General features: G+C 36.1%; 4 protein-coding genes, 1 non-coding gene and 1 pseudogene across 6 annotated transcripts; 2 read left to right on the top strand and 4 right to left on the bottom strand.

Annotated features, from left to right (window-relative positions):
* Nucleotides 1-85: 85 nt before the first annotated feature.
* Nucleotides 86-2483, bottom strand: LOC125578238 (annotated as a pseudogene).
* A 3941-nt stretch (nucleotides 2484-6424) lies between these two features.
* On the top strand, nucleotides 6425-8130 carry LOC106367067. 2 transcript variants are annotated; one of them, XM_013806754.3, is made up of 3 exons: nucleotides 6434-6559; nucleotides 6748-6781; nucleotides 7121-8130. In XM_013806754.3, the coding sequence occupies exon 3, from the start codon at nucleotides 7129-7131 to the stop codon at nucleotides 7870-7872; it is 744 nt and encodes a 247-aa protein (XP_013662208.2). In that variant the 5' UTR covers nucleotides 6434-6559; nucleotides 6748-6781; nucleotides 7121-7128; the 3' UTR covers nucleotides 7873-8130. The 2 variants fall into 2 exon arrangements, with proteins under 2 accessions (XP_013662207.2, XP_013662208.2); XM_013806753.3 differs by lacking the exon at nucleotides 6748-6781 and having other exon boundaries at nucleotides 6425-6559.
* Nucleotides 8131-8488: 358 nt separating this feature from the next.
* TRNAW-CCA lies at nucleotides 8489-8560 on the bottom strand. The gene has a single exon. It is a non-coding gene; the product is annotated as a tRNA-Trp (tRNA).
* A 457-nt stretch (nucleotides 8561-9017) lies between these two features.
* On the top strand, nucleotides 9018-11051 carry LOC106364555 (serine-threonine kinase receptor-associated protein-like). Its single transcript, XM_013804104.3, has 7 exons — nucleotides 9018-9350; nucleotides 9466-9601; nucleotides 9736-9817; nucleotides 9986-10161; nucleotides 10246-10383; nucleotides 10462-10601; nucleotides 10669-11051. The coding sequence occupies exons 1-7, from the start codon at nucleotides 9248-9250 to the stop codon at nucleotides 10902-10904; spliced, it is 1011 nt and encodes a 336-aa protein (XP_013659558.2). The 5' UTR covers nucleotides 9018-9247; the 3' UTR covers nucleotides 10905-11051.
* Nucleotides 11052-11435: 384 nt separating this feature from the next.
* LOC125578237 (ABC transporter G family member 40-like) lies at nucleotides 11436-12391 on the bottom strand. Its single transcript, XM_048740580.1, has 3 exons — nucleotides 12236-12391; nucleotides 11939-12154; nucleotides 11436-11618 (listed from the first exon to the last, which is right to left on the bottom strand). The coding sequence occupies exons 1-3, from the start codon at nucleotides 12389-12391 to the stop codon at nucleotides 11436-11438; spliced, it is 555 nt and encodes a 184-aa protein (XP_048596537.1).
* Nucleotides 12392-13279: 888 nt separating this feature from the next.
* LOC106367068 (L-type lectin-domain containing receptor kinase S.1-like) lies at nucleotides 13280-15478 on the bottom strand. Its single transcript, XM_013806755.3, has one exon. The coding sequence runs from the start codon at nucleotides 15372-15374 to the stop codon at nucleotides 13386-13388; it is 1989 nt and encodes a 662-aa protein (XP_013662209.2). The 5' UTR covers nucleotides 15375-15478; the 3' UTR covers nucleotides 13280-13385.
* Nucleotides 15479-19649: the final 4171 nt, after the last annotated feature.

The following is a 19649-nucleotide window of genomic DNA, read 5'->3' as shown; positions in this document are numbered from 1 at the left end:
CTAAATGTTTTGTGGCCTTTCAGAACTGAGTTGAGCATAATTAAAGTGGAATTGGTTGAATTTTATGGGAATATGTAAAAATTAAAAAAGATGATGGTTCAGCTGGGTACGAACCACCAGGCCATGCTGGATCTGAGTGGCTTTGAGCCGTTATCCGTCCACTGCCGAGAGAGGGAGGTGATCGCTGCTCTGTGAAACCAGCCTCACGCATTGCCCTCCACTTTAGGAACCGCCTGAGCCAAGCCTTCGCTCAACACACACGGGTCACTCTCGGCTTGGACTGGGCAGCCCAGAACATGCCACAACAGATCCGACCTGTGGGCCGGGCCAGTGTTCCATCAGCTTATTGTCCCCACATGGGTCACAAGCCCTCGCTACTGAGCTCGACGTACAATTGTTTGTTTAAGGACGTATATAAACAACACAAATTTGAGTAAAGAAACCGATGTGGGACAAAAAGAATAGCCTTTCTCTCTCTCTTTTTCTTCTTCTTAACAATTTGTTTCCACTTTGAGCAAGTACCACATTCATCTGGACTCTGTTAATTTTGAGAATGCACAAGGTTATACGTACGTGCATCGCATTTTACATGTTAGAAGCAAACTTGTATATAAAAGCTTGGTTCTTATAACTTATTGAATCTATTGTTCTTGGCTCCTTGTTGTTTATGTGTTAGTGGGAGCTTTTCTCTCAGCCTGTTAAGATTTTTGAAGACCTCTCCGGAAAAATCAAGTTCATAACCGTACAGGTGAGCAAAGAAACTCCATTCCAGCTCTCTACCTATTTCAGCATTTTCAGAAGATCATAATCTCTTTGTTGCACATTTCTTACAAACACAGCGACACGTCTCTGGAGAATTCCATTGATTGAGGGAATTATAAAATTCGAGTAGACCTTTGCCCTGTTCATTGGAATCATCATGTCTTTGTTGCACAACTGCCGCTGTTTTTTTTCAGCGACACCAATGCCAGCGGCAAACACATATGAAAACAGCTGCAAACGAACAGGGCTCTTTTAGATGGCTGTGATGGAACTTTGGATGCACTTGCAAGGTCTGCCTCAATTTACATACTCGTTGTCAACTTTTTTCTTCTTTTAAGAAAACATAAACTCTTTCTCAATACAAAAGTCTAATCGATACAACATTACATCTAACAATCAATCAGCCTCACACAAATCAAAACTTTCTTCTGTTTGTAGTAAGTCTTCTCAGTCGCTCATGTCTTCAAAATCATTGACACCATCAGCTGATTCGTCTGCTTCTTCATCTGTCTCCATTGCTAACTCTGTTCCTTCCCGTTCTTCTTCATCACTGTCCTTGTCCTCATAGATCACGGGACCTCCATCCTCTTCTTCCTCTTCATCCAAGTCGTCCACAATCTACCATTAACACAATCAATAACGAATCAGTAACATACTTTACAGTCCACAAATGACAGTGTTATCCATGCACAGCGACCTCAGGACTTCAGTTGCGTGGTTTCATTCCCAAAGTGATCAATGGAATCAAACACCAAATCTATTGCTACACAATGAAATCAATATCTTCTTCGTATCAGAGATAATAATACATTACATACCAAGTCAAAGCAGCTTGAAACTTCTACGGCTGTGTGAAGAGTTGACACTCGTGATTCAATGAACTGCACACACAAGCAATCAAACACATATCAACCATCATCTACCTTCAAACTTTCTGTTTTACTATCAGAGACGCCATACTCGGACAACAAACTCAAGCAGTCCCTAACCTGATACATGGAGTTTAACGCGAGCAAGGATGACTCTTGAGACATAATCCCACTGCAATGAGTAAGTAAGAGACACTTTATCCACGGAACCGCACAAGCTAAAACTGCACCCTGCAAAATCAAGAAAGTATAAAAAAACCACCACTTTAAAAACCAGCTTCAATTCTTAAACTCTCACCTTGATTGTAGTATTGGCAGGAGAGAGTTCAGAAGCTTGAGTACTTCTGCTGAATTCAACTTAGCAACCGAGTTAGCAATCACCTGTACAGAAGAAGTAACCGAGAATGAAAAAAAAATAAACAATTAAAAAGAAACAAACAGAACATACAACTACCGAACCTGTTCATCTCGGTTGTACAAGCAATCAAGTAGAAGAGACCGATCATCTGCATGCAACGCTTGTCTCAACATAACGTTAACGGAGGCTGCGGTCGGAGGCTTATCATCTCCCGGAGCAGAATCACTGTTACTGCAAAGTTTCTCTCGGCCTAATAAGTTAAGACTACTCTCGAGTTTATCACCTAACGTCGGTCGTTGTGAGAGTCGTCTACTAACACTCCATCTCTATCTTCATCAACACCTACATCTATAAATTGAAGCAGGAGCTCACCAATCTAGCCGCAATTAAAAGAAATGAGAAGTGAATTTGAGCAATCAGTTAATGGCATGGAGGATAGAATGAAGCAAACCTCCATCGGAGGTGAGAAGATGATTCGGTTTCTCTTTGGCCATGGTTGGCGATGGACGTTGGAAACGGGAAGAGGAAGAGAGCCCACGCGGGTTTTACGGTTCGTTCACATTTAAAAGCTACGGGTCGGGTCATTTTAAATTTGGGCGGGTTGAACTGCCTTCTGATTATTGGGCCGAAATAACTCAATTGTTGGGCCGTGTTTTTTTTTTTTTTGGTCAAATGTTGGGCCGTGTTTATGGTGCAATATATTCGGATATATTTGTAAACTTGTAATGTCTTTGAGCTTTCAAATGTAATGAAAGATGTGCCGACAAGAAATACGTCTCCCTAAGAAATTTTCTGAATAAGTATTTCTAATAATAGTTGGAAGCCATTCCTATCGTTTGATTTTGACACAGGCTAATTCTTCCTTGCGTTACCTGCATCATGCAGGCTGCGTGTAAGTGGCAATTTGGCAAGATTTGGGATCTCTTTGGTTTTATTGTATTTATGTCTCTACCAGCATGTATTGGCACGTATGTAAGATAATCTTATATAGCTGAAAATGTTAGATGATATGTATATATGCATACGTCAAATGAGGAAAGACAATATGTATATATCCTCCTATACATTAAAAGAGAAGTCACTTTAATGATTTCTGCTGACATGGCATTAATATAGAGCTTCTCAGAAAAATTGTTATAATTCTATTGGTCGATTTTTTTGAATTTTATTTTTCATTTATTTTAATCAATCGTTGTAGACAAACCCAAAACTATTGTCGATTTCGTTAAGCCCATATATAGCTAGACAATAATAATTATCGATTTAGTTTAGTCTTGGGTACCCGTTCGGGTTCGGATCGGGTATTTCGGATTTTCGGGTATTTTGGTACAGGGGTGTAGAACCCGTTCGGGTATTTCTATACTTCGGGCCGGGTTCGGGTATTTTTAGTTCGGATTCGGTTATTTTGGATTGGGTTCGGATATTTAGATTTTGAAAAAAAAAAATTAAAATTTTCATTTCTCAAGTTTCTTATATTTAAAAATATAACTTTCAGTTAACTAATTTTTTATTTTTAATAAATTGAATGGTTAATAGATTTGGACATAATATTTTAAAACTAAAAAGGCATTAATTTAGTTATTTTTTAAAAAATTTTGGATGTAACTTTTTGTTAATTTTTGAAATAAAAAACTTGACATGCATTTTAAGTGAGTAGCAAATCATTTTTTTCCGTAATTATATGTATATCATATGAACTTAAAGTAAGTGTAGTATCAATATAAATATTTTATATAAAATGAGAGATGTAAACTAGAAATATAAGGTTAATTATACATATATTCGGTTATCTTCGGATATCCATTCGGGTTCGGGTATTATCCGTTCGGGTTCGGGTATCCAATCTCTCCTTATTCAATACCCGTTCGGGTATTTTGCTACTTCGATTCGGATTTCAGTTCGGGTTTTTCGGATCGGGTTCGGGTGCCACTTTGGATATCGGGTAAAGTGCCCACCCCTGCTAATTAGGTTGTTTGTTTTTAATAACTTACCTTTTTAATATGAATTACTTGCACAAGTTGAAATCATTAAATATGCAAATAACTTATTGACAAAATTTGTTTTTAATAACTTACCTTTCTAATATGGATTACTTGCGCAAGTTGAAATCATTAAATTTTATCGATTTAGTTTACCCTTAGGCAAGATTTAGAATTTAGACAAATATTAAAAACTTTCTTTATTATTCAAACGGTAAACTTGCGCATGTTGATATCATATTTATTACATTGCTTACAAAATATTTTAATGTTTCTAATTAGGTTGTTTGTTTTTAATAGCTTACCTTTTTAATATAGATTACTTGCGCAAGTTAAAATCATATCATATTCAAATCATTTTTTGACAATACACATTTAATATCTTTCTTTAAACGATTTTATTATTTATTGTGCAAAATATTGTGCGTCATTAATATGAGATATAAATCGACTGTATATATATAGGAGACACCCAAAGTTTTAAAATACAAACATTTTCTTTTCATTCTTTAAAGTATTATTCACAAATCTCTCCTCTCATACTATTAAGGTATTACGACGATCCTGCTTGTGTGCTAAGAAAAATGTGTTTAGACGCAAAGGCTCCTCATCTTTAAAACCCTGAACTCAACTCTTTGTGTCTTGTCTCCAAAAATCATGTCTGGTCTATTTTTTTCATGTGTTGAATACCGGTAACGACAATATGGTCTTTTTTTTTTATATGTAGACTAGGCCGTGAGAGTGATAGTGATCCAGGAGACCTTGAACAAGCTGAGAAGCTTCGCCAAGTTAAAGCAGTTCTTGAAGAGGTTCTTTAGTACTTTCTCTTTTTTTGTTGAATATAGTCCGGGAAAAGTATTACATAGTATCATTTAGTAATACTATCTTATATCATTTTTTTGTTGAATATACTATTTTATAAGTAAGCTAGCATTATGCATTTTTTATTTAATTCATGAGGTCATTTTCTCACATCAGAGAACCTTTTGGAATGACGCAGGGAAGAAATTTTTCAGGGATATACATGAAGGTTCAACTGAAGCCGCTGAAGTGGGATGGTGAAGGCGAAGAAGAAAGACCTGTAGAGGCCCTTATGATTCTTAAATACGGCGGTATTCTAACTCATACTGGTAGAAAACAGGTGTTTACATACTCTTTTATTTAATTTGTCATTGTTATATATATATATATATATATATATATATATATATATATATTTTTTCCAAATATGGAAGAATTCTTTAACTTATTGATGTTTGCTTCATCTGCATGCAGACAAAAGAGCTTGGTAGATATAATTTTTTGTAGGTTTTTAATTGAATTTGCTTTCTTTATCGAGAAATGTACTTCATAATTTATATTATTTATGTATAATATTTCAATTTTTATTATATTTTCTTTTAATATATCTACATAAATGTTTGTTTATTATTTATGGAAAAATAATATTATTCACCTAAAATAAAGAATTACGACACATATACAATACAATTCTAATTAATGATAATATAAAATATGTTACTTCTAAAATTATACACTCTTTATTCCATTTTTTGAATGAAAGTATCTTCGTAAACACACAAAATATTTTGTGACGTTGCAATTATACATACACATAATATCTGCCTCTTCATACTGACGTTATTGTGTTCCCTCTCGTGAAGTGCGGACCGAGAGGAAACACAGGGTGCGGACCGGTCATATTCTTATGTCCGCACAGGGTGCGGACCGGTCACCTAGTTACATATAAATGATGAGTGATCACAAATTTTATTACTTTCACACAACTTAATAAGAAACATCATATTTTATAAGAAGATAAGTAGAATAAAGCAACATAGTTTTGGATATAAGACTAAAAAAAATATTTTTTTATTTTTTAAAAAATCCACAAATTATTATACGATTTGTTGTAATCTTTTTCAAAGATGTAAAAGCGCATGTAAAGCTTACCTATAAAACTTGTGTTGTAAATTGGTTTGAATATGAAAATTGAATTTAACATCTATACGGATTCCCAACTGATGTAAAATTAATATGAGATAACCCACATAACTTTATATATTATCTTTGAATTTATTTATGTTTGGTAAGAATCTTTGAATTTATTTGATATATAGGGAAAAAATATGTCTGATTTTATTTTAGTTGTCACTGAATGAAGAATCTTTGAATTTGTTTGAATCATTTTCTAACAGATTCAAATGAAAAAAAAAATCATTAATTTAAAATAATAAACTTATGTTTTTCGAAGGATGTGTAATGAATGTTTGGCGGAAAAAAAAAACTTTAGAAGCCGCAGAAAAGGAAAAGCAACGGCAAAGGAAGGGAAAAAGACAAATATGGTTAAATTGCAAAGGAAAGTAGAAGAGGGTGGACTTCCACGAGGTCAGGGCATTTTCGTCATTCCGAAAACACGTCACTCGGCGCCTATAAAAGCCCCTGACCTCCTCCACCAGCAAATGCAATCTCACATTCACATCTCACGCACGCGCATCTTTTAATTGTTTCTCTCCATCTTCACCGTTTCATTACGAAACTCCTTTCTCTCTCTCTCTCTCAAAAAGAGCCTCTTTCGTCTCTCCGGCCAGGTAATATTTTATTCTTTTCTATCGGCGATTGATTCCTCCTCGATCCGATGTCGTTTAGCTGTTTGTGGATACGATCAGAAAATTTCTGGGAATCAATTTTGGCGTTTTTCGTTTCCTGGGGCGAAAAGTTTCATATACTCGTTGGATTGCAATCGAAATTGATCTGTTTCCTGCTTGATAATCTGCAGCTGAATCGAATCGAATGTTTATCCGTTGATTCAGGTGATTGAGAAGTCTACAACTGTTTGTAATTGGGATAAGTGAATAGCTCCAAATTCAATTGAATCGAGTTGAAAAACATCATCTTCTCTTGCTTCTCTGTTTATGATATGGTGATTGTAATGTAACGTTTAGTAATCACTAGTACTAAGCTCGTGTTCTGTCTCCTGGATTCTCATTGAATATGCATTGATTGGGGTTTTGTGTTGTGTCTATTCGAATGTAAATGCTTTGGTTTGGTGTTTGAGGACTTTGTCTATGTTCGACAATAAACAGCTTCATGTTCTCTGAAATAGATGTGTAATGAGTTTAAGTTTTTAACTCTTTGTTTGTTGTTTTCAGTGTGTGAGATGCTTAAGGAAAGACGGGTTCTGCCGGTTTCAAGCAACAGAGACAGGGTATCGCCTTACCCGCTACGCTCTTGTCGGAGCAAGAAACAAAAAGAAGCCGAGTCGTCATCTCCTCTCGATTCAGAGAGTGTGAGCGAATGGGAGGATGTTAGGTGTGTGATCTGCATGGAGCCGCCGCACAATGCCGTCCTCTTGCAATGCTCTTCCTTCTCCAAAGGATGCCGTGCTTACATGTGCGACACTAGCGCGCGTCACTCCAACTGCTTCAAGCAGTTCCGCAGAAACAAGAACACAAGCCGATGCAGTGTCAAGACTCTTACCTGTCCCTACTGCAGAGGAGACGTTCACGGGACGGTGAAGTCTACCTCCGCGCGGAGATTCATGAATGCCAGACCGAGGTGCTGTTCTATGGACAAGTGCGGTTTCTCTGGGAGCTATTCTCAGCTCAAGACTCACTTGAAAGCTGAGCATCCGGGCTTTACGCCTCCGAAAGTGGACCCTTTGGAGAAACGCAAGTGGGATGATTTGGAGAGAGCGGAGTTCATTGAGATGATCAACGCTCGTCAGAGATGGGAGTCAGAACAGAGATCTCTCTATCAGCTTCCGCATCACCATCCCTTGATCGATCTCAACTTTGATGCTTTCATGCACAATCTTTTTATTGGTGTGAGGGGTGGTCAAGCAAGTGATGCTAATACTTCAATGCCCCGGTTGGAGTTTAATGGTACCAGATGGACTCCGTGAAAATTATTCCAAGTGCCGAGTGTATGTTGAATTCAATCCAAGTTTTGATTTTTATACATACTGTACTCTCTCACTGTTTAGGTTTCTATAGTGACATCAGCTCTTGTTCTAGGCATAATTCTTACATTGTTTGTATTTATGTTTCAGTTAGTCAAGTGTTGTTCCATAGCTGTGGGTTCATCTTCGCATATTCAAAAGATTCTGTTTACATCAAAATATTCATTCATAGGTTTCATACTTTGTTACATGGTTGCAAGACTTGCAATTTTGCATTCTTGTAGAATGCTCAAGTTCTTCTGTTCTCGTTTTTGTTTTTGCATTCAAGGTTCTCTTATATATCAAAAAGTGTTTCTCCGGGGAGGAAGATGAAAGTTTCAGGTGACAACAAGTAGTTCCGTCCGATGATGTGCTGAAAACATCATCAATGACTGTTTGGAACAGAAAACATAATTAAATTGTTTTACAAAAAAGAGAGACATTAAAACAAATTCGCGCAGTATGCATAAACAAATATCAAATTGGCTAGGTGGTAAGACTAATGGGTAATAATTAGGATTTTGAAGTTTTTGAGGGATGGAAAAAGGTAAAAAAGTTAGAGGACCAAGATTCAGGGGTTTGAACCCGACGTGAATCGAACACGCAACCTTCTGATCTGGAGTCAGACGCGCTACCATTGCGCCACGGATCCTTGGTGATAAATAACTCATATTTAATATTAATATACATAGTTAAACTTAGTGTTTATACTTATTGCTTAGAGGAATGAAGAGGCTCGTACATTTTCGTGGAAGTTTTCAGTATCTAGTGTAGAAGACTAGAATACCAAGAGATGTTGGTACATTTTCTGTACTACAACCAAAAACGTCTCGAGTATGAGTCCTATTGGGTTCATATCATCTATGTTTTGATTTACAAACAATAACTATGTTTTTTTTACCAAAAAAAAACTACATGGTGTAACAAATAGGTCTTCGATTGAATTTCTCACGAAACTTTTGGAAGAGCGACTGGCAAATTTAGTTTCTATGGGTCCCATTGTCAAGAACTATTGTTAAATTCGGACTGATAAAGGAATCAGTTTGAAATAACGGGCCATATAGAAAAAGAGTAACAAATAAAAGCCCTTACTCGTAAATTACGAAACGTTTCATGTCTCTGAGCGTAACTACCATCGTCGTCTCCGCGCGTTCTTCTCTGCCCATACAAAAAAAAAAAATTATAAAAAGTTTGCTCCTTTTGATCATTTCCTTCTTCTCTCACTTTCTCTCTTTCCAATTATATAAAAAAGGTGTGATCCTCTTCAAGGGGGGACTTTCGTGGCAGCTCTCACGTACATTCGCACCGATCAAACAGACTCCGATTTCGATCCTCAACGATGGGAGTTCCATTAGTTTGTCACGGTCATTCTCGTCCCGTCGTCGATGTCTCTTACAGCCCGATTACTCCAGACGGGTTCTTCCTCATCAGCGCCAGCAAAGGTACGATCTTTTTTCTTTTCTCTGTCCCAGATTTGATTCAAGATCATATTGTCTTGTTGCTGATCTGATTGAGAGAGATTAGGGTTATGAGTTGTTGACGTTTTGATGTGTTTAGATTCGGTCCCGATGTTGAGGAATGGGGAGACTGGGGACTGGATAGGGACTTTTGAAGGACACAAAGGAGCAGTTTGGAGCTGTAGCCTTGATAAACATGCGATGCGTGCTGCCTCTGCTTCTGCTGATTTCACTGCGTATGTTCTTTCTTTGTTCCTGCGTTTCAAGATTGTAGTTAACCAGTTTTATTCTTGTATCCATTGGTGATGGGAACAGGTAACGTCCCAGGGATTAAGACTTTTTTTTGTTTTGTGATTATAACACGTTTCAGGAAGATATGGAATGCATTGACTGGGAATGAGTTGCACTCCTTTGAACACAAGCACATTGTTCGTGCATGTGCCTTCTCACAGGTAAGCTCTTGTTTCTTTTTTCCAGGAAAGAGTGACTCGATCACCTTGCCATTGTGTTCTGAATGATGAGATTCTCTAAAATTATTTTTGGGATTTGAGTGTGTGGAGTCGTTGGTGTTCATTTTTTGGTTCTGTTGTGATCTTAGTGCATAGTACTTTGCTTTTTAGGACACTCACCGTTTGCTGACTGGTGGAATGGAGAAAATTCTTCGGATATTCGATATGAATCGGCCAGACGCGCCTCCAAAAGAAGTAGGAACTCCTCCTGGTTCTATCAGAACCGTTGAATGGCTTCATAGTGATAATACCATCTTAAGCTCTTGCACTGACACCGGTGACATTAGGTATGTCTTGTCACCACCTCGCTCCTGGGTCTAGACTCAGTCCTTTCCTGGTCTCATCATTCTTATGGTACATGTCCTCTGTAGGTTATGGGACATAAGAAATGACAAGATTGTTCAAACATTAGAAACCAAGTTCCCGGTTACTAGTGCTGAAGTAAGTCAGGATGGGAGATACATAACTACTGCTGATGGGTCTAGTGTTAAGTTTTGGGACGCCAATAAGTAAGTTTCAAGGCATACAGTTTTTTGGTTTTCTCTTTGTCTTCTTTAAGCTTGGAGGTTTTGTCATGCTCTTCCCAGTTTTGGATTGGTGAAGAGCTATGAGATGCCTTGCAACGTTGAATCAGCATCCCTGGAACCGAAAACCGGGAACACTTTCATTGCTGGGGGAGAAGATATGTGGGTCCATAGGTTTGACTTCCATACCGGAGAAGAGATTGGTAAGTTTCTTTCATTTTAGGAATCTGTGTGTAGTAACCTTTTTTAAGATAAATCCGGTGAATGCAGGGTGTAACAAGGGTCACCACGGACCAGTGCACTGCGTGAGGTATGCTCCAGGAGGTGATTCATACACGTCAGGTTCAGAAGACGGGACGGTGAGAATATGGGAGGTGAATACAGTGCACCATGAGGAGAGGGAGAACAACAATCTGAGCGGTCACGTGAAGCTTGTGGCAGAGGAAGTTGTGCGTAAAGCTGAAAGTCTGCGTATCACTGAGAAAGCCACAGAAGCTGCTAAATGAAACACCGTTTGGCTTATGATAATACCACATATAGATTCATAGTTGTTTTTTGCATCACTATAAGATGTGACAGAGAGTTTTTTTATTTTAATTGTTTCTCTGACGAAATAAAACGAACATATTATTTGACAATTAGTCTTCTCTCTATTTGACTCTAATCCATAGTTTGACAAGAAACTTTGTAGTTTGTACCTTAAAGGTGATGTTCAAAAATAAGTGGAGGATCTCAAACTGTTCCAGAAAAAAATGAGTATGTGATCTTCCACTTATTATTTGCCATTTTGAACATTTATGATGACCACCATTAACTGAAAGCAGAATTGATTTAAAGTTTGTAACACATTGATGTACGTGCACTCGGAATTGTTCGGTATGTAACATTAGCTAGAGATTCAATCTAATCCATTGACGTTGTTATGTGTTGTTGATCACCCTTTTATTAATATCACTACAAAAAATGACTTTTTATTGTGTTACAGGAAATAGAATGCTAAGCATATGCATTTCAAATAACAAAGGAGGAAAAACTTTTCATCGCTTTTGGAAATTGAAAGTCTTGATTCCAACAGCAAAGATGATAGCAAATGCCAACGGGAAGATGACGTTCATGGCGGCCACAACTCCCAAGAAACCTTCTCTGAATCCATAGATCAAGTCTCTACTAAACTGCTTTACACTCGTACCATCTGCCATTGGTTGCGTAATATCACCGAACTGTGATGTGACTAGACCATATAATGTTCATGAAACAGGACAGAGCCAGTAGTACCACTCCCACCACACCGGCATACTCTGTTTTAAGATCCAAAACAAAAGTTCAGGGTCAAAACTTAATAATAAAATAGGTTTGAGGTCTTACTTTGAAATATTTAATAGTTATAACAGTTATATAATGGTTTTTCCACTATGGACTCTCTTTTTAATCCAACACACAAGTTGAGGGTCTAAATTGAACAATAAAATAAGTTGAAGGCCTAATTTTGAAATATTTAATAGTTATAAATAACGGCATTTTCAAATTTTGGTGTGCTTACAGGACGAGGGAGGAGAAAGCCGGAAAAGAGATTCCAGATGCCGTAGAAAGCGGAGAAGACGACGGAGGCCATGTGGTGATTAGGCGTCATGGCCACAGCCATCATACCGTAGAAGGTGAAAGTCAAAAACGATCCGTACATTTGGGAAATACAGATCTTTTGAGTTTTGATCCTGGAGCTGGTTGGCTTAGCTCCTTGATAAGCTCTTTGTTTCTCCTACACAAGCAGAAAGTTAAATAGGTGAGATGAGATTCTTCTTTCATTTTGTAAAATGTTTGGTTATATATATATATATACGTACTTATAAAGGTCTGAGTTTTTGTAGAGTTGGGCGAAGTCAACTCCTAAAGCAGCTTCTTGAGAAGTGGTTGAGACTTCAAGCATCCATGTTGCTGGGTTGTATCCTTCTGTGATCTTGCTGATTCCTTGAATACTCTGTTGTAGAGTTAACATATACAGTTCGTGTTTTTGTTTGTGTTCCAGACAATTGTAGATATAATATGATTTAAGTCTTGTCTTATGTGTTACATCAAAGTAGTTTATCAAAGGCTTGATTCATGGCCAACATAAAACTCTACTGTTATTGGTTTAAATAAAAATAAAAAGATAAAGTGATATTTAATTCTAATACGATAGAGTTATGACTTTCTTTTTAATTAACTAGGAGAGCACTGACCACTGAATAAAGAGATATTTTGATTGGTGTAGACTATATTGCAAGGTTCTGAGTCAATGTACCAAATCCAACATATCAAGCTTCAAAAAATCATGTTTACACGAGAGCAAATACGAACTACCTCATGGAAACGTGTTTAGTCGCGATGCGGTTATCACCAATAAGCTTTGCTGCATTAGCACCAAGAGCACATACACAAGCACCAAATGCATTGGACTGGTGCATTGACTAGTTCTAAGCATAACACCTTCTAGTCGACCCTAAAAAAAAAAAAACTGTAACCGACAACCGTTAATTGTTGAAAATAATAGTCTTAGTCGAAGATTCTAATTGAATCCAGGACGATTAATATAAAAAGTTGGTCTTCGTTAACTTGCTCAAAACTCCCAATGACACGACCACATTCTCTAGACCGTCCTATTCTCTTCAACATTCATTTTTTCTTGTTTAATTATTTCCTCAAAAACAAGGCCTAGTGTTGTTTGATTCAACCAAAAAGAATGTTCCAAAGGGGGGAGATAGCTTAGGTGCATGGCCAGTCATGGGGATCGTAAACATTTTAATAAAAAAATTTACAATTCAGAAGTTATTGGATCTATGTATATTATTTTTGAGATCTAGAGACTAAAACGAATGTTTCATAACACAACATTGGCCAGTTCTACTATCTAAATAGTCTTGAATAATATCAACATGTAAATTTGGAGTTTAAATAATCAGTCTTCATTTTTACACATCTTCCGCACAACACACAAAAACAACAAAAGCTACTCAGACCTGTGAAGAGGGAGAAGCAGTATCAGCAGCAGCTACCGGCGTGAGTCCAGTCAACAAATCCTCCTGTGGCGAGCCAATCAAGAGCGATACAATCTCTCTCATAGTAGGTCGCTTAGCTGGATCAGGATGACAACAAGCCAGTCCTAACTTAAGCAACAACTCAATCTCATCCCCCGTTTCACACTCTGCCCTCACTCTTTCATCAGCCGCACTAACCACCACTCCTCCACCATACAAGTCCCTAACCCAATCCACAAGCACCATATCTTCCTCCTCAGCATACTCAATCGGTCTCCTCCCACACACCACCTCCAACACCACAACACCAAAGCTGTACACGTCGCTGGCCTCCGTCGGAGACGAAGCAGACGCTAGCTCTGGCGCTAAGTACCCAAGCGTCCCCACCACACGCGTCGTGTTGGGAGCTCCACCGTGCTCATACAGCTTCGCCAAACCAAAGTCCCCAAGCCTCCCACGCATGTCGGAATCCAAAAGAATGTTGCTCGATTTAATATCTCTGTGGATAACAACTTGCTCCCACCCGTGGTGGAGATAGTTAAGCCCTTCCGCCACGTCGTTGATCACCTGTCGCCTTAGCCTCCACGGCATTGACTCTTTAGGGTTGTCGAATATCCACTGGTTCAAGCTCCCGTTAGGCATGTAGTCATACACAAGCATGAGCTCGTTCTTCCGGCGACACCAGCCTCTCATTTGAACGAGATTCTTATGCTGGAGACGTCCCATGCTCTCGATCTCCGCCATGAACTCTCTCAGCCCTTGCTTCGAGTCATGATTCACGCACTTCACAGCGACCTCGTTGCTGTTCGACAAGACTCCTCTGTAGACTTTACCGAACCCGCCGGATCCGAGAAGACGGTCGTTGGAGAAAGAGTCCGTCGCGGCGGAGAGATCTTCGTAGCTGAAACGGTGAGGCCAGAACTCAAGCTCCCACTCCTCAGCCTCTTCTTCTTCCTCCTCTCTTATCAGCTTCCACCAGATAAAGTAACCAACAGCACCAAGTAAACATATAAAGACAACACAACCGACGACGATCCCGGCTATTGCTCCGGTTGAGAGAGAAGACGACGGAGAATCAAGAAAGAACACTGGCAGCCCCGTCGTGTTGATCTCTCGAGGAGCTCCGGTGTCGCTCAAGCTCCAAGCGAGGATCCTCCGAACTTCAACCCAAGTAGTCTTGGAAGCAGAGAAGCCAACAAACATATCCGCCGAAACATAGTTGGCGATGACGGGATCACGGAAAGTGAGAGTAGGTCGGCGAGGTCTACGCAAACCAGCTGGAGCGATGGTAACGTTGATCTCGAAGTTCGGACCATCGAAGTCGATCCAAGCGTGGATGTTCTGTCCGTTACGCATGTCAACTGGGACAAAGCTTCCGTTAACAGAATCGTAGTACCCTGCGGTTTGGTCTTTAACGGACAAGATGCTGTTAAGGTCGATTCCTATATGGTTCCCGTCGATGTCGTTGACTTCGCCGTTGAGACCAGTGTCGAACTCGACGGCGATGAGAGGAGCGGGGAAACGGGAGGGGACGTTGGGGAAGAGACCGAAGTTTTGGCTGGCGATGGCCCCTGGAGGAGAGGTGGAGTTCGAGAGGACGAAGCAGAGGCCGAAGCCGGGGCTTGTGGAGATGTCGGGGAGGATGGAGAAGACGAAGGAGGTGGAGAAAGAAGAGAGACGGGTGCGGTTCCGGGTCGGATCGGGTATGATCGAGAGCTTCTGCGGGTGGAAAACGCGGCCTAAGGAGAATTGGTTGGACTCGTTGATGAGGCGGATGAAGGTGGATTCGACGCGGGAGTCTTGGATGAGGATGAGGTCGGTCATGTTTGCTGCGGAGGTGAAGTTGTTGTAGAGGAAATCAAGGGAGGAAGAGGGAGGGAGGAGAGTGGTGACGGTGAGGATGAAGATGAGTAGAGGTGGTGGTGGTGGTGGTGACAACTGTGGCCGCCGCCATTGCCGCCGCATCTGTAGAGTTTTCCGAGGTGTGGATATTTTTGGAAAGGGAAAGCGTAGAGAAGACCGTCGATGTTCTTCTTTTCTGTTTACCAAATTCAACAATAATAAGTGAAGGTGGTCAAGAAAAAAGAATAATGCGAAGGTGGTCAACGTCGGCGGCTTAAGAAAAGTCAAAGTGTACATTTTGTAAAAATTGGGAAACGTCAAACCCGTTCCCGACCAATTAGATCCCACGCTGTTCGGAAATGAAAAAACAAATTTGAATTAAATTGAGTGGGTCGGGTCTTTGGGCCATAGTAGCCCGCTAGCGTAAAATTGACCCGCGAATACGTGTGATATTTAATGCGAGATTTTAAGGTTTTAAAATTTGACTAGACTTCGACCCGCGCGGGTGTATATTTTGAAAAATATATTGATATTTGTTTTTCATGTAATTATTAGGATTTAAAAAAATGAATCTGAGGAACAGAACCAATACCGATCCAAAAATATAGTACCAAACCCGAACATAAATTGATAAAATATTCGAATTATTCAAAATTTTGTTATTTAGAGAATCGAATCTGATCCGAACTGAAGTATTCGGGTACCCGAATTTATCTAAAAATATATTAATTATTTTTAGATTTAACGTATATAAAACATCAAGAATGATATTTTTAAATTGGTAAAATACTTGAAAATATATGTAGATAGTCAAAAGTAAATATCTGAAATAGTTAAAGTATACTCAAATCACCAAAAATACTTAAAATAGTTATTGATTCCATATCCAAAATTTTAAATCAAGCCAATTGATATGTTAAGCTTAGGTATTCTGACATATGTTATTCAAATTTATATGTAATATATTATTTTATTTATAAATTTTGAGAAATTTAAAATATGTAATGATTTAAAACTTTTAAAATAATTCAAATGGGTTATCCAAACCCACCAAACCCGCAAAGATCCGAATCGAACTCAAACCAAAATTTAGAAACATCCTAATAGAGCTGAAATCTTTGACCCCGAAAACCCGAAACGCAAACCGATCAGAACCAAGCCCGTATGGGTACCCGAAAACCCATCCCTAGTCATTATTATATACGTATATTGTCATCATATAATTAATCGTATTTTATACGTACCATCATATAAGTAATCATATAATTAATAGTATTTTATACATACCATCATATAAATAATTACATATATTATATTTTTAAAACTTAATATGAAATATAAAAACATAATTTGAGTTGGTATTTCAAATTGGACTTTGTATTGTATTTTTCTTATATATATTGACAACATTTTTTTATAATGGTTATTGAAAAATAATTTAGTAAAATCCATTTTTGAATATATATGTATATTTTTGAATCAATTTTTGATATAAATCAACTTTGAATTATTATTTTGATTTGAAATATGTATATAAAGTTTAAATTTTTGATTTTGACCCGCGCGCCTGCGCGGGTGTATATTTTGAAAAATATGTTGATATTTGTTTTTCATGTAATTATTAGGATTTGGAAAAATGAATCCGATGAACATAACCGATACCGATCCAAAAATATAGTACCAAACCCGAACATAAATTGATTAAATATTCTAATTATTCAAAATTTTGTTATTTAGAGAACCAAATCTGATCCGAACCGAAGTATTTGGGTATCCGAATTTATCTAAAAATAGATTTATATACTTATATATATTTATTATTTTTGGATTTAACGTATATAAAACATCAAAAATGATACTTTTAAATTGGTTTAAATACTTGAAAATATATATAGATAGTCAAAAGTAAATATCTGAAATAGTTAAAGTATACTCAAATCACCAAAAATACTTAAAATAATTATTGATTCCGTATCCAAAATTTTAAATCAAACCAATTGATATGTTAAGTTTAAGTATTATGACATATATTATTCAAATTTATACGTAATATATTATTTTATTTATACATTTTGAGAAATTTAAAATATATAATGATTTAAGACTTTAAAAATAATCTAAATTAGTTATTCAAACCCAAACCAAACCCGCAAAGATCCAAATCGAACTCAAACCAAAATTTAGAAACATTCTAATAAGGCTGAAATCTTTGACCCCGAAAACCCAAAATACAAACCGATCAGAACCAAACCCGTATGGGTACCCAAAAGCCCATCCCTAGTCATTACTATATATCGTATTTTATCATCATATAATTAATCGTATTTTATATGTACCATCATATAAGTAATCATATAATTAATAGTATTTTATACATACCATCATATAAATAATTACATATATTATATTTTTAAAACTTAATATGAAATATAAAAACCATAATTTGAGTTGGTATTTTAAATTGGGCTTTGTATTATATTTTTCTTATATATATTGACAATATTTTTTTATAATGGTTATTGAAAAATAGTTTAGTAAAAATCCATTTTTGAATATATGTATATTTTTGAATCAATTTTTGATATAAATCAAATTTGAATTATTATTTTGATTTGAAATATGTATATAAAGTTTAAATTTTGTTTTATGGTTAGTTTAGAAAAAAAAAATTTAAGCAATTAGATTGACCCATTTTGGTATATTTTAAAAGTGGCCTAGATAACTTTCAATTTTTTTAAAAAACATAAGCCCATTACTTTTTTTCTTAATACTACTATCCTTGTTTTCAAACAAAATTTTTTTTTTTTAAAAAGGCTGCAATCCATGTTTCCAAACACTCCAAATTTTTTAATAGTCCTATTCAAGTCTCCAAACACTCCAATTTTGTACTTGAGTTATGTTGAACAAATTTTAGGCAATTAGATTGACCCATTTTGGTATATTTTAAAACTGACACAAATAAATAGTTTCTTATAATATGATGGACTTTCAATTTTTCTTAATAACATAAGCTCATTACTTTTTTTTAATACTATTATCCTTGTTTTCAAACAAAATTATTTTTTTTAATTGAGTACAATCCATGTTTCCAACCATTTCAAATTTTTTAATAGTCTTATTCAAGTTTCCAAACACTCCAGTTTTGTACTTGAGTTTTAATAAGATATACTAGATTTTGACCCGCGCAGGCGCGCGGGTGTATATTTTGAAAAATATGTTGATATTTGTTTTTCATGTAATTATTAGGATTTAGAAAAATGAATCCGAGGAACATAACCGATACCGATCCAAAGATATAGTACCAAACCCAAACATAAATTGATTAAATATTCTAATTATTCAAAATTTTGTTATTTAAAGAACCGAATCTGATCCGAACCGAAGTATTTGGGTATCCGAATTTATCTAAAAATAGATTTATATACTTACATATATTAATTATTTTTAGATTTAACGTATATAAAACATCAAAAATGATACTTTTAAATTGGTTTAAATACTTGAAAATATATATAGATAGTCAAAAGTAAGTATCTGAAATAGTTAAAGTATACTCAAATCACCAAAAATACTTAAAATAATTATTGATTTCGTATCCAAAATTTTAAATCAAGCCAATTGATATGTTAAGCTTAAGTATTATGACATATGTTATTCAAATTTATACGTAATATATTATTTTATTTATACATTTTGAGAAATTTAAAATATATAATGATTTAAGACTTTAAAAATAATTTAAATTAGTTATCCAAACCCAAACCAAACCCGCAAAGATCCAAATCGAACTCAAACCAAAATTTAGAAACATTCTAATAAGGCTGAAATCTTTGACCCCGAAAACCCAAAATACAAACCGATCAGAACTAAACCCGTATGGGTATCCAAAAGCCCATCCCTAGTCATTATTATATATCGTATTTTATCATCATATAATTAATCGTATTTTATATGTACCATCATATAAGTAATCATATAATTAATAGTATTTTATACATACCATCATATAAATAATTACATATATTATATTTTTAAAACTTAATGTGAAATATGGAAACCATAATTTGAGTTGGTATTTCAAATTGGGCTTTGTATTATATTTTTCTTATATATATTGACAATATTTTTTTATAATGGTTATTGAAAAATAGTTTAGTAAAAATCCATTTTTGAATATATGTATATTTTGAATCAATTTTTGATATAAATCAAATTTGAATTATTATTTTGATTTGAAATATGTATATAAAGTTTAAATTTTGTTTTATGGTTAGTTTAGAAAAAAATTTTTAGGGAATTAGATTGACCCATTTTGGTATATTTTAAAAGTAGTCTAGATAACTTTCAATTTTTTAAAAAAAAATAAGCCCATTACTTTTTTTCTTAATACTACTATCC

The sequence above is a fragment of the Brassica napus genome, chromosome A9 (genome assembly GCF_020379485.1).
Source record: "Brassica napus cultivar Da-Ae chromosome A9, Da-Ae, whole genome shotgun sequence".
Lineage (NCBI taxonomy): Eukaryota > Viridiplantae > Streptophyta > Magnoliopsida > Brassicales > Brassicaceae > Brassica > Brassica napus.
This window is presented reverse-complemented; position numbering and strand designations above follow the sequence as displayed.